The sequence below is a fragment of the Hypomesus transpacificus genome, chromosome 18 (assembly GCF_021917145.1).
Source record: "Hypomesus transpacificus isolate Combined female chromosome 18, fHypTra1, whole genome shotgun sequence".
NCBI lineage: Eukaryota > Metazoa > Chordata > Actinopteri > Osmeriformes > Osmeridae > Hypomesus > Hypomesus transpacificus.
In genome coordinates this window covers 498,660-511,253 of record NC_061077.1, presented here as the reverse complement: position 1 = coordinate 511,253, position 12,594 = coordinate 498,660, and the positions used below count along the sequence as shown (strand labels likewise).

General features: G+C 40.9%; 3 protein-coding genes across 4 annotated transcripts; 1 reads left to right on the top strand and 2 right to left on the bottom strand.

The window, feature by feature from the left end:
• Nucleotides 1-1,055: 1,055 nt before the first annotated feature.
• tmem82 (transmembrane protein 82) lies at nt 1,056-4,767 on the bottom strand. Of its 2 annotated transcripts, XM_047040841.1 has the most exons (7): nt 3,829-4,767; nt 3,638-3,710; nt 3,160-3,355; nt 3,068-3,074; nt 2,660-2,722; nt 2,018-2,202; nt 1,056-1,926 (listed from the first exon to the last, which is right to left on the bottom strand). In XM_047040841.1, the coding sequence occupies exons 1-7, from the start codon at nt 3,911-3,913 to the stop codon at nt 1,855-1,857; spliced, it is 681 nt and encodes a 226-aa protein (XP_046896797.1). In that variant the 5' UTR covers nt 3,914-4,767; the 3' UTR covers nt 1,056-1,854. The 2 variants fall into 2 exon arrangements, with proteins under 2 accessions (XP_046896797.1, XP_046896796.1); XM_047040840.1 differs by having other exon boundaries at nt 2,660-3,074.
• Nucleotides 4,768-5,348: 581 nt separating this feature from the next.
• On the bottom strand, nt 5,349-8,768 carry sult1st5 (sulfotransferase family 1, cytosolic sulfotransferase 5). The gene is given in 10 exon segments (XM_047039276.1): nt 5,349-5,526; nt 5,620-5,696; nt 5,698-5,798; nt 5,931-5,948; nt 5,950-6,026; nt 7,464-7,590; nt 7,694-7,791; nt 7,935-8,060; nt 8,146-8,281; nt 8,763-8,768. Coding segments are annotated over 10 exon segments (879 nt in total). The 3' UTR covers nt 5,349-5,413.
• A 360-nt stretch (nt 8,769-9,128) lies between these two features.
• On the top strand, nt 9,129-12,208 carry szrd1 (SUZ RNA binding domain containing 1). Its single transcript, XM_047039764.1, has 4 exons — nt 9,129-9,262; nt 10,614-10,663; nt 10,793-11,062; nt 11,268-12,208. The coding sequence occupies exons 1-4, from the start codon at nt 9,215-9,217 to the stop codon at nt 11,383-11,385; spliced, it is 486 nt and encodes a 161-aa protein (XP_046895720.1). The 5' UTR covers nt 9,129-9,214; the 3' UTR covers nt 11,386-12,208.
• Nucleotides 12,209-12,594: the final 386 nt, after the last annotated feature.

Sequence of the window (12,594 nt, the reverse complement as noted above, 5' to 3'; positions counted from 1 at the left end):
GTGGATAGTAGACTAACTGTGAACAAAACGGTCAATGTCAATAACAGTGAACTCTTTCACAAACAAAACAAAATGTCGAACGTGTCACATTTCATTTTAATTTTTTCGATTTAACGTAGGTCTATGATGGAGGGCCTGCGCGATGGCCTGAGCAGGTTGGTAAGAATTTCCCAGGTACTATTAAGTCTTATACTCTGCCCTCTTGTTTAATAATTAACTGCACATAACAGGCAAAGTCCAAAAGTCCAAGATGGATATCTTCAGTCAAAGGTAGATAAGACAAAAAATGGATTACTACTGATCAAAATCAACCAATCACCACTAAATCTTTGAATATTTTCTCAGCAATGTAGATATCGGCAGTTTATCCAATGTAAAGAACACCGATTAAGGGTTAACAAAGCGGTTTGAATAATGGCATTCAGAGGGAGCATTGCCCACAATCAATGTACGCATGCGCTACAATGCGGTAAAAGGAACCGAACAAACAACCTAGAAAGCGCATGCGATTGAAACCCCTATGACTGGCCACTGAGCAACAGACATTTCTGGGAAAAAAGAAACAAAGAAACTGGTCTTTTTTTCAGGAGAAGTAATGTAGACGCATTAAAATCTATATCGTAGTTTCATGATTGATGGAACCTCTTGGAAATGGTCTCGTTTCATCGAATCGAAATCTTTCTTCTGATTTAAAAGGAACTACTCAATAAAGTCTGCCATTACCCTTTGGATAGTACAATCTTCTACTAAAGCAAACACTTTGGAACTACTTGATAACTAAATTCGTTTCTTGGTAATGCTCTTCTGGATATTATGGATATATTTGTAGACCCCACTACTATTTCTTGCCGTGGAAGGAATAAGCGGGGAAGTAGTCTACACAAGTGGGATAGTGAAAACAGCCAAATTCACAGTAACTTAAAATATACCACAGTATGAATCTTTCTTGGCTAGTTATTAAAAAAAAAACGTGTGCCAGGAGACGTATGAGGTAGAAATGAGTAGACTACTTAAAGCCTTGATAGGGCGTTCCGTGAATTATATGTTTTTGCCGATTTTTGGTTTAAAGTTAACCTATTATGCATTTTGTCGGTAGACTACACGACATATTTCATGATTACTGTTTCAGCAAACGATATTAGCATAGTCTACAGAAATGTTTTGATAAAGCAATTTATGCCAATCATTTGTAAATCCATGTGTCTATAAAGTAGACTATTCAATCAATAGATTGTATTGGCATTGATATCGACTTATTGTTCTTTGTATAACGCCATTTTGTGATTTTGCAAGCATTAACATTTGTTGTCAGCCATTTTGCCCACTTCAATTCAAGCAGTCTTGCAGTCTAGAACACTCAAGGCGGTTATAAAATGAGACTAGAGGCTACGTAGTAAAGGCCACCGCCCCCCGCCCCCCCTCCTAAAACGGATGGACTACAAACAATGATGTTCATTACATAGCAAATTGCTGTGAATAATTGCAAGTCTTTATTTGATAAAGATCTGTGTTGCAAAGCTCTTGAAGTAGCTTACACTGTCACACATTCATTAAAGAAAAACAATAAACCAAAGCCTATAGGTGTGCCAAGGAGTACAGACAGCATCAGAACCGTGAGGAATCAGAATGTGAGGACAGAGTGCAGTGAATTGAGCTGGTAGCTCCAACTCTTTAATGTTTGGCTAGTAAAATTGCCATATTATTAAGGCTTGCAGATATACTTTTGTTTTTAGGTTTCAACACATGTATTACATTTTCTTCATTTATATTCACATGACAAATGTGTAGCCCCCGGTGTACGGATATGAGTCTCCCATTGAATAAAAAATAAACTAGCAGGCTGAGCTCAGATAGTTATCTCTTGTGGCTTGTGGTCTTTTGAATCCTCCAGTTCTCAGTGTCCGGCCTCGAAAACTGCTCGTCTTCCTACACACAAACAGAAAATAAAAAAACGATAGAATTATACCACTTCATTAGTAGGCAGTGATTTGTGACAGAATGGGCCCTTCATGCTCACCTGTGATGTAGCATCCAGGAGATCTGTGGTGGGAATCAGACAGCCTGCTTCACCCAGGAAGCACATGAATATGTGGAAAACATCTGCCCAGCGCCCGATAGTCAGCATCAGCACCATTAACCCCCCAAGACGCACTCCCACTGTGTTGAGAACAGCCTGCCCACTGGCCTGGCGGTGTTGGTCCTCTGAGAGAAGCAGGGTTGGCATTACATTTTACATTTAGTCATTTAGCAGACGCTCTTATCCAGAGCGACTTACAGTAAGTACAGGGACATTCCCCCCCCCCGAGGCAAGTAGGGTGAAATGTCTTGCCCAAGGACACAACATCATGTGGCACGGCAGGGAATCGATCTGGCAACCTTCTGATTACTAGCCCAACTCCCTCACCACTCAGCCATTTGACTCCGCATTAGTTTTGATGGTTCCCTATGAAGTCTTTATCTTTAAATACCGGGCTGTCTAAATGATGTATGTGTTAAACATCACAGGAACTACTTAACTAATTATCGTCAATAACTGCTACCTGTATAGGCTTACCTCTTATTTTCTGTCCTCCAACAGCCTCACTTCAAGCCTACACAGCACTGCTTTTATCATTTGGGCTACATTTTGAAATGTATTGTGCAGCTATCAGGTTCTCACCTTGCATGTACACTACCAGCAGTGTGTAGCAGATAGTCAGTGGTGTCCAGAACCTGAGTGCTTCTGTGGTAGAGAGGAAATGTTTATTGATAACCGATATGGCAGCCACTGCAGCAACTGTGAACGTGATCACAAGAGCCTTGTTTAGAGATGGTAGAACAGTGCTGCCCGATGACAAGAGCGAAATGCACAGTCCGCAGTAGCGCTGGGAGCTGTGGAGTCTGTACAGTCTCCTGACATGGAGATGCAGGCGCACTGCTTGCTTGGCCATGTAAGAGCTCAATGCTGCAGCCAGAAGCAAGCAAAGCCAGCGTTGCGCCGCCCCCTCGTGGAGAAAGTGGAGACTGCAGCTGAGCGCACAGCCAAGAGAGAATTGGCACTGAACAAGCTGCTGCCGCAGAAACGTACTTGACTCCTGCAGCGGGAAATTAAAAGTTTGTTTAAAAAATGACATTTTAAAATGTGACATTCCAGAATTATAAAACATACAACGTACTCACAGGCCCAGCAGTGAACCAAGCGGAGACTGCTCTGAGGGAAAATTCCAAAACCACAAGGGAGGTTACTCGAGAGCCCACAACAGAGATTATTCCTGTTAGGAACCAAAACTGAAGTGTTCCACCTATCCCACTTGTAACATTGCCTTGATGGCTAGATTTCTTCTGGCTTGATGTGTCTTCACTGCTGTCTTCGTTCCTGAGGAAGGTGTGTAAGACGAGTGCATGAGTATTTTAGACAAGGCCATTTCCATGCAAAGCTAATAGGCCTACTTATATCGTTGATAATAAAGTATGTTGATAATGACGTGGCTGTCATCAAGCACATGAATGTAAAACGCGTCTGGTAGACTTGGCAGGAGATTTTAGTAGGTCATGTATCCTATCATTGTGTATACCTAACCAGGGTAACATAATACAGACCAACTTTATAGGCTAAATTGAAAGTGTCTCAGTATTTGTGTGAACATTAGTAACTGACCTTTCTGACTCCAAGAACAAGTGAACTCTTAACAGGTTGCATAGTATTGATACTCCACATGCGCCCACAACTCCTGAATAAGAAAACAGAATTGGATTGACATCACCTGTGACACACGGCACTTACAGTTGCTGACAGCTTGTTAACAATTGTTAGAACACCTGGAACATCGTATTTCAACTAAGTCTCACCTTGCAGTAAACTCTCCAGAGGATTTGCGTCCAGCGTAAGCCACTCCGGTAAATTCGGGAGAAACGATGTTATAAATGAAAACATTGTTACTGCCTGTCCACGTTTCAAAGAAATGGTTGACCATTGGCCGTAGGCTATTATTGGATGTGCGTGAGTTTCGTTTTAAATTCGACACAAAACAAACGATTTAAACTATAGCCTAATCAAAACTACAGGCTTTTATCTTGCTATAGGCTAGTTGGCTTAGACGGGAACACCCGGTTTACTTTCTTGAATCCTCGAATGATAGTCTGGGTTTGCTTGTGTCCATAGGCTACTACTTAAAATCAGCGTTCAAATCCTTGATCTGTGCTCTGTTTCAAAGGTCATTTGACAGCGTCAACCCAGTGAGGCCATGGCCATGCCGACTCTACTAACTGCTACATTTCACATACCCTACCTGTGCTGGAGTAATCCACGCATACATAAAAAAAATAAAATAAAAAAAAACATTTATTTTTTTATTACGTCAACATGTTGACGTAATTAGTATCATTATTTAAAACAGTTAACCCCTAAGTATATCCTTTTACCATTTTCAAGTATAGAAATCAATAAATAGAAACATTCATTTGCATTAAACTGTCTTGACATTAATCATTTGTTGATAAAATGCAGCAAGTGGGTAGAATACAGAGATGTGACTGACTATTCTTTAGTGTCAAAATGGTGCTCTCTTAAGTGCAATGTAGATAGCCTTTTATATTAATAGAATAACAGTTTTAGTTTTCACTTAAAGAAAATACTTTGAACAATGCCCTCTTCACACAGATGATCACCTTTAGTTGCTCATTGAGCATGCTTGTGCAATTTGAGGTAGATGAGGGTCAGATGGCTGAGCGGTTAGGGAGTCTGGCTATTAATCAGAAGGTTGTTGGTTAAATTCCTGGCCGTGCAAAATGACGTTGTGTCCTTGGGCAAGGCACTTCACCCTACTTGCCCTGTACTTACTGTATCCTTAATGTCCCTGTACTTACTGTATGCAAGTTGCTCTGGATAAGAGCGTCTGCTTAATGACTACATGTAATGTTAATGTAAAATGTAGACAATTTAACTGATTCATGATGATTGTTGAGGATTTCATAAAAGTACGCAAATCTAAAATATTCTTCTAAAACTGGTTGTTCCCATCCTTGATTGTGATTGGCTATATCGCGTTCCATGCCATTGTAAAATCCAGCATAACCTTACAGGTTGTCCTCATAACATTCTTAAAAATTCCATATTACTGCGCATCGACTTTTCTGCCACCGAGAAGAACGGCAAAGATGTCCATCTGGCTGTTGCGTGGCAACGATTTATGTAGGAACTATACTTTGTAGTGGCGGAAGAATGACGGTTTATTTTTGAACTATTTGGTTTTGTACTTGTTTTTATTTATGAAACCATATCAAATATTTGTGGTAACAGTTTTAGAAAAGCAATAAGCCCCAAGAGTCTGTGTTTTGCGCTGATTTTAGAACAGGTAAGGTTTTTTTTTCGGCAACTCCCCTTATCTGTTCTAAAATCAGCGCAAAACACGGCCTCTTGGGGCTTATTGCTTAATTAAACTGAGAAACAAAATGGAATGTCAACATCAGCCATCATTGTGTTGTAATGTTCTTCAAACGCTTTGTTTTCCTGTGAACTAAAATGGTTCTTCCAGTCACCGACTTCTCCAGTGAACACACAACAGCGCACAGAATGAAATGTAGTCAATTAAATATGTGTAACCCTAGAGCTTTACAATCCCACAAAAACAACACACTCACCCTTCCTTAAGAACTCTGATGACTGACGATCGAAGATGGTCTCTGGTATTGTAGAGTAGTTGGCCATGGGGTTCTCGCATGGCTGCAAAGGTCGTCATTTGCATGATGTTGTCAATCAGCTGATCTGATGTGATCTGTCCCAGGAATTCAGATATGCGACGAATCTCCGTAGCAGGGTCCTAATTAGCAAACAGAAGAGAGCAGAACTATTTAAATTGCTGACGATTTAGTTGTTTACATGCTCATGTCTTCTTTAAAAAGAGAGGTTTGTTTGGAATTCTCCATCAAAATTCCAATAAATACTACTTTACCTTCTTCATGTCCTCAAAAGAAAAGGTAGAGGATTGGTTTGTTTTCTCTTTCCCTCCAGTAGCCTTTCACATGCTCGTACCAGGAGCCCCACCCCACTGCACACAAATAACATTTACATTGTCATTTAGCAGACGCTCTTATCCAGAGCAACTTACAGTAAGTACCTGGACATTCCCTTGAGGCAAGTAGGGTGAAGTGCTATACTTAATTTGATCTTATTTGGTTGTGAATCTGACACTACCATGCGTAGACTCCAAGTAGCTAGTAACTGTTGTAAACCAGGCTTGTTTTGCAGTGGTTTACACAGTCTCGCTAAACAGATGATCAGAGTGTTGTCATGGGCTCAAATAAACACTCATTGCTATGTTTTACAACCGGAGGATGGACCAGAACACTAGAAACCGTTCTGTCCCCCCCAAAAAAACGGACTGGTTTTGAACCTACAACTATTACTTTACATTTATGCATTTAGCAGATGCTTTTATCCAAAGCGACTTCCAAGAGAGAGCTTTACAAAAGAGCATAGGTCACTGATCATAACAACGAGGTATTCCCAAACATTGCAAGCAGCCAAAACATGAAGTATACATTGTGAAAAACTAAACAAGTGCCAAAAGGAAGACCCATAAGAGCATGCAGTTATACAAGTTACAAATTAAAACGACATGAATCCCCCCCCAAAAAACGTTGTTTATCAGCACAACATCTCAGCCAATTGAGCCACTGCCAGATCTGGACTCTGCCATGTTCAGTCATCAACTGGATAATAAAATAAGATGTTTCGCCAATGGCAAGCATTGTCAGATTTGGTCCAAGCTCAAACAGCTGTAATTCAGTCATATGTTCACATATCAAGGTGAAACTTTGCAGGGTACTTCAGGGTGGTGTCATCTTAAAGCCTATTAGGTTTTAAAAACCATAATTCAAAATTACATTAGATTTAGTGACACAAACTTATTGAGGCAATGTGGACATTTACATAAATACACCCCTTTCAACCATTTTGTATTTGATTCAACTGTCTTAAGTAACATTTTTAAATACGTCAATGATACATATACATATCTGTACAAAACTTCAAGTCAATTTGAATTTTTTTGTATGAGGAGATCTATTATCTATCTAAGGTTTTCACAAATTATCACTGTACAGGAAAATCCATCATGGTGGACCTTATGGGTCCTTGAGGCTTTTTGGTTCCTCATGAAAAATGAGGCATGCATTCCAAGTTTCAGAGGAATTGGAGCAATGGGGTGGAAATGAAATCACTCTGAAAAGTGGAAATTTGGGCGTGGCCTGTGGCGCCCCCTATGGTCTGATGTGGGCCAATCTGAGTTTGGGCCATAGTTGTGGCATATTGTATCAATATGCCAAATTTCAAAACTTTTTACCAATGTGTTCATGAGATAAATTACAATAATAATAATAATAATACCAACAATTACAATAGGGTCGTCCTACCGGAGGAACCCTAACAAAGAGACAAAACCAGTTATGCTACTGTCAAGTTATCAAGTATTTGGAAAACTCACACTGTCCTTTCATGAACTTGTGCAGATACTGTGGCCATGGCCCGGGCTCAGGGTGAATTAAATTTATCCGATCAAAATGAAAATATGACACCACGTTGTCCTTAGTGTTGCGTGCCACGTAGATGATCTTAACAGATACATAAACATGTTTAAGTTGCTGTATATGCAATTGTCTGCATCGTTATGTCATTCCTGAAGGAGTACTGCGTATGTTGAATATTGTCTCTCACCTTACAGCCTGCGTCCCAGAATGTTTTAGGAACAAGCTGGATGGGAAGATGAGTCTTGATGACACGGGGTGGTCCCATCTTCTCCAACTGTGTAATCCCTACATGTGAGAAATAAGATCATGCATGATTGGACTATAGGGGGAGGGGGGGCTTTTTATCAAACCATATATTTATTTTCGAGCATCATAACCATGCTACACCTAAGCTAACATAGGCATTGCAGATATAACACACCACTGACCAGAGAGAGTTGGATTCGTCATCTCTAGAAAGGGCATTCGAACATGTGTCGGTGCACGTTTGGCCAGCTCTGAGTCCCCGTGATTGAGGATCAGATCCACTATCTCCTGGGTTCATGTGGTTCCTGGTGTAAAGTTTATCACATGAACTGTAACTTAAATACTCATCGCATATGTTGCATCTCCTTTTAGTTTGTTACATTTCCTTTCCCGCTTTTGGATATGTGGCAATTAGCAAGTCCTCTGGGAATGCTTTGAATTTCTCAACTCTGTCCCAGTTTGTCACAATTGGCTCTAACAATGGTATTCCTTGAATCTCTTTCAGAGAGGAACGGGTCCTTAACTCTGGCTGAGCAGTGGCAAAACAGATTTCAGTCAATTATTTTAATTCTGTTAACAATAATTTTGGACAATTAGCTTAAATCTCGTCCCAAGTAAGGTATACTGATTGACTATGATTGGTATGAGTACGACTGGAATTTCCCATGCCATTGGTAGAGACAATTACTGGTAGCTAGAACTACAAGTTTATAAACAGAGGACCCATTTCAAGTTATCATATTGAATAGTGTCTTATTCGCTAATTTACTCCTCCCACATGACCACCATGTAGACTTGATCAGACATGTCCTCTTGGTAGTATCACATAGTAGGCTACTTGTCTGCTTACCTTTGTTTGATCATTGTTTGCCATTTGATCTATTTTGTGAGTCGTTGCCAATTGCCGTATATTTAAAGCAGACGTAAGCGTGTTTAGTGGTTAGATGGACGTTTGTTTCCGTTTCCGCTGTTTTTGCTTCGCGAGACATTACAAACTTAACTACTCACACCTTCATTGTCTCATATGACACATTATTGCGTTTATGGCCGAGTGTAGTTGCCAAAACTTTCAACAAAACATGGGTTTCAGACATGTTAGTTATATTAGTTTGAGCTGCAACTTTGCTGGAAAGTACAGTCATGTGAAACGTATTATTAGACTTAGTCAACTCTAGCTAGACTAGCTCTAATAATAAAGTAGATCGGTTAGCCTGTAGTTTGTGTAGACATGAGCATGTATGGACATTTAGCGTTAATTGTGTCATTGTATGTGTTACTTAATTAACCATTAGCCATATAAATAAGATAATAAAGAGTTGGAGCTATTTATAGTTAAGGATAAGCTAGCCAACGCTCGTCTACTTACATTGCCGTCTCATAATGATGTCAGTGAAGCAAGGGGCGGATTTGCACGGAGCCCACGAGAGCAAACTCCCTAGCAGCGTGTCTGAAATAATGAAACATGGATGATGAGGTTGCCGAAAGTTGGGAAGAAGCCGCAGACAGTGGGGTAAGAATTAACAGTTGTGTACAGGGGAATAGTATAGTTTAGTTTCCAAGCTTAAAACAAACTAACGTTTGGACATAAGCTTTGACCAACGTCACCACATTTAGTCGTCTCATGCCATGGTTGCAGTCATTGTAGCCAGTTAGCGGTCGGTTCAGACTATTTCCTGAAATGGCAACGTTTCATGTAAATTTCACTTTCGTCCCATAGGTCTTTTTTTAATTTGAATTGTTAAATTGAAAAGTCTCAAGTACCATGTATCTTGGAAACAAGTCACTGAGATTGAGACAAATGTCAATTCACATGATGTGAACAGTAGTAGCTAGCTAGTAGCTATCTTGCTAGCTAACAAACGTTACTTGACTGTCTCGTGGGACTAGCTCTAGACTAGTTCTATTTCAGGATGTAGACTGGGCCTTCTAGGTAGCCAACTTGTACTTATGTAGCAGACACATTTCAGTAGCTTACACAAGACTAGCTAGCTAACGAGGTTTGTGAGCGGGGCCAGAAATGGAAGGCAATTGAGACGATGTTATTTTTAGACATAGCTAGAGGTGCGTAGTAGCGTCTAAATTCACTTGTATTGGCGGTTTGCTGAAATGTACAGCAGGTTAGCCTAACTAGCTAGCTTTCGGTTCACGCTAAGATCCAAGTTTTAGCGCTAGCTTTACAGCAGTGGTAATCCTGTCTGTGAAACAACTTGCCATCGATGGCCAGTTCGGTAGCATAGCTCGATTGGCTGGCGCGGGGGACTCCGATCTGGCAACAGGCAGGTAGAGCTAGATTATCTACTGTATCTACCTACCTAACCAGCCAACTTGGTATGAAAGCGCCAGACAGAGCAATGAAGTTAGCTAGCGCACAACACGAGCAATGTAACAGTACTGTAGTCCAGATCAATTTGAACTAAAGAGAACGAGTTGACATTCAACTACGCAGTATGATACGCTTTAGCTTGCCAATAAGGTCCTATTAGCCCTCCAAAAAGATGAATACAGCGAATATTTTTCAGCAAAATCGAGTTTTCTACAGATGGGCAAGGGTTCTACATGTGATTTGGGGAATACTCTCTGTATCATTCTTTTAGCTAATGTTGATAAACCATCATATATTTGGATAACGCTAGATAATCTATTGTTTTTTGTCCCAAGTTATTCAGTGGTACAAGTGTCCCCCAAGCCACCGTTGAGCTTTGCCACAGCTTGGCACTGTCTTCCTGATGTATAAATAACTTGAAATTGAATCCAACTCACCATAGTTCCCAGTCTTTTACACCTGACCACCAGCACATCTCTCTAACAGATTACACGTGTTCTGATCAGGCATTCATCATTCTTTTTTGTATAAAACGCAGGAAATGGAAAGAAGATTAGAAGAGAAGCTTAGAATCAGCCAGAAAGAGAGGTAAGCAGTGAAAAAAGTTGAAACTATTAATCAGAGAGAACTCTTAACCGATCAACAGACATACTTTTCCAACATTGTGTCCGAAGTTCCATTCGTCTCAAACACTCTCTTACCCCATCGGTGTCAAAGGGTGTCCAGCAGCAACACTTCACATTCGCTGTTGAAGACGGCCATTGTGATCCAGGACGACTCCCTCCCCGCGGCCCCCCCGCCCCAGATCCGCATCCTGAAGAGGCCCTCCAGTAACGGGTCGTTAGGGTACCCCTCATCCCAGAACAGGCCCACGCCGCAGGTGAAGTCCTTGGCTCAGCGTGAGGCAGAGTACGCAGAGGCCAGAAAGAGAATATTGGGGAGCGCCTCTCCTGAAGAGTCGCCTCAAGAGAAGCCTAACACGGAAAGGTAAATCGGTCGATTCGCCAGATGTCATCAGCGGAACTAGTGCCGTAAATCTTGACGTGTTACCCCACAGTTAGTGCTGTTACGATGCAGAGAACAAGCACGTTAGTGTAGTATGTGTGGTAACTGTATGTCTGTGAAGGAGCATTAATGATCGGAGGATGGAAAGCATGTCAGTTCACACATACATGTTGTTTTTCTACCACAGCTGCAGACAAGGGCGCACAAACTCTGCTCATCCTTTAGAGGAGTCACGATCAAACAATCAGGCAGTTCGCCAACCAGCAGGGCCTGATGGCACACAAGGTTTCCGCCAGCACAGATAAGAGGGCGTGAGGCCATATAGCCATGGGGGAGAGAGAGGGCTGGAGAGGAATATCAAATGACCCCTAGGAAAGGGGGCATTTATATAAAGAAAAAGGACTTCCTTCAGTGAGTACAAATGCATATCCCCTTACTCCCAAATCCCACTTTTTTTAATGTGGGTGGGATGGGAGGTGATGTAAAATGCATGGAGGTACTTTGTGTACATTTACAAAACGCATTCTCTCTCCAACCCCCCCACCACTGACACTGTGATAAAGGACATTTTTCTGGAATCGGCTCACTGTGATGATCCCTTTAAGAAACCCCACCGAAATCCACACCTTACCAGGTAGTTCTCTACTTCTCTCTTCTCATCTGGCAACCACGTTGCCGCGGGAAACCCAAGGGAATGACGAGTGTTTTGTCATGGATACCTTTGCAAAAAGACTACCTGTGGCAGAGAAGGAAGAGAAACCGAAGAGAGGAGTAGTGATCGGTCCTTAGCAAAGCGATAAATGGAGGGATGGCGAATTGTATTGTCTTGTCCTAGCAATAATACAGAAATATCACTCAATCCCCTGCCTATACAGCCTATATAGCCTGGTCAAAATGGTTTCATTTGTCAAATGTTGTCCCACTTAGTTTTTTCTTTTAATTTACATTATTGGTAATATTATCTACTTTGCCATTTGTTTTTAAATTAAGGGTGGTGTGTGTTTTTTGGAAGTTTAGTTTTCTGATCAGTTCTGTTTACGATTTGTCTTTTTTTTTTTTTGCTTTTCTGGCATCTTCCTTGGACTGTCCTGAGTTCTATTTAAAAGAGAAATAATTTTAAAAAGTGAACAAAATTATGAATTGACATGAGATTGCGGATTTCAATCCATTTTATGCAGTTTTCTGCCTTTTTGTATGATATAGGTAGTAATGTCGGAGCAGTATTTTAATCCAAATAAACTACAACCCTTCAACTTTTAAATCATGCTGTAAATATTGGTTGTTTTGAATGCAATCTTTTCAGATTGTACTGGCAGAAAATGGCAGGGTGGGCCAAATAGGGAATGAATTAACTGCTGTACCTTTTCGGACGCTTGTAAACCATCATTCACTGTCAGCTGTGTTCATTTCTTAATGTTCTTCACTGAAGTAGGAACTCAGGTGCTTGTGGAAGAGACTGAATGAGGTGTTCTATGATTGTAAAGTCGTTGGGATTGACTAAGTGTTTAGAACCC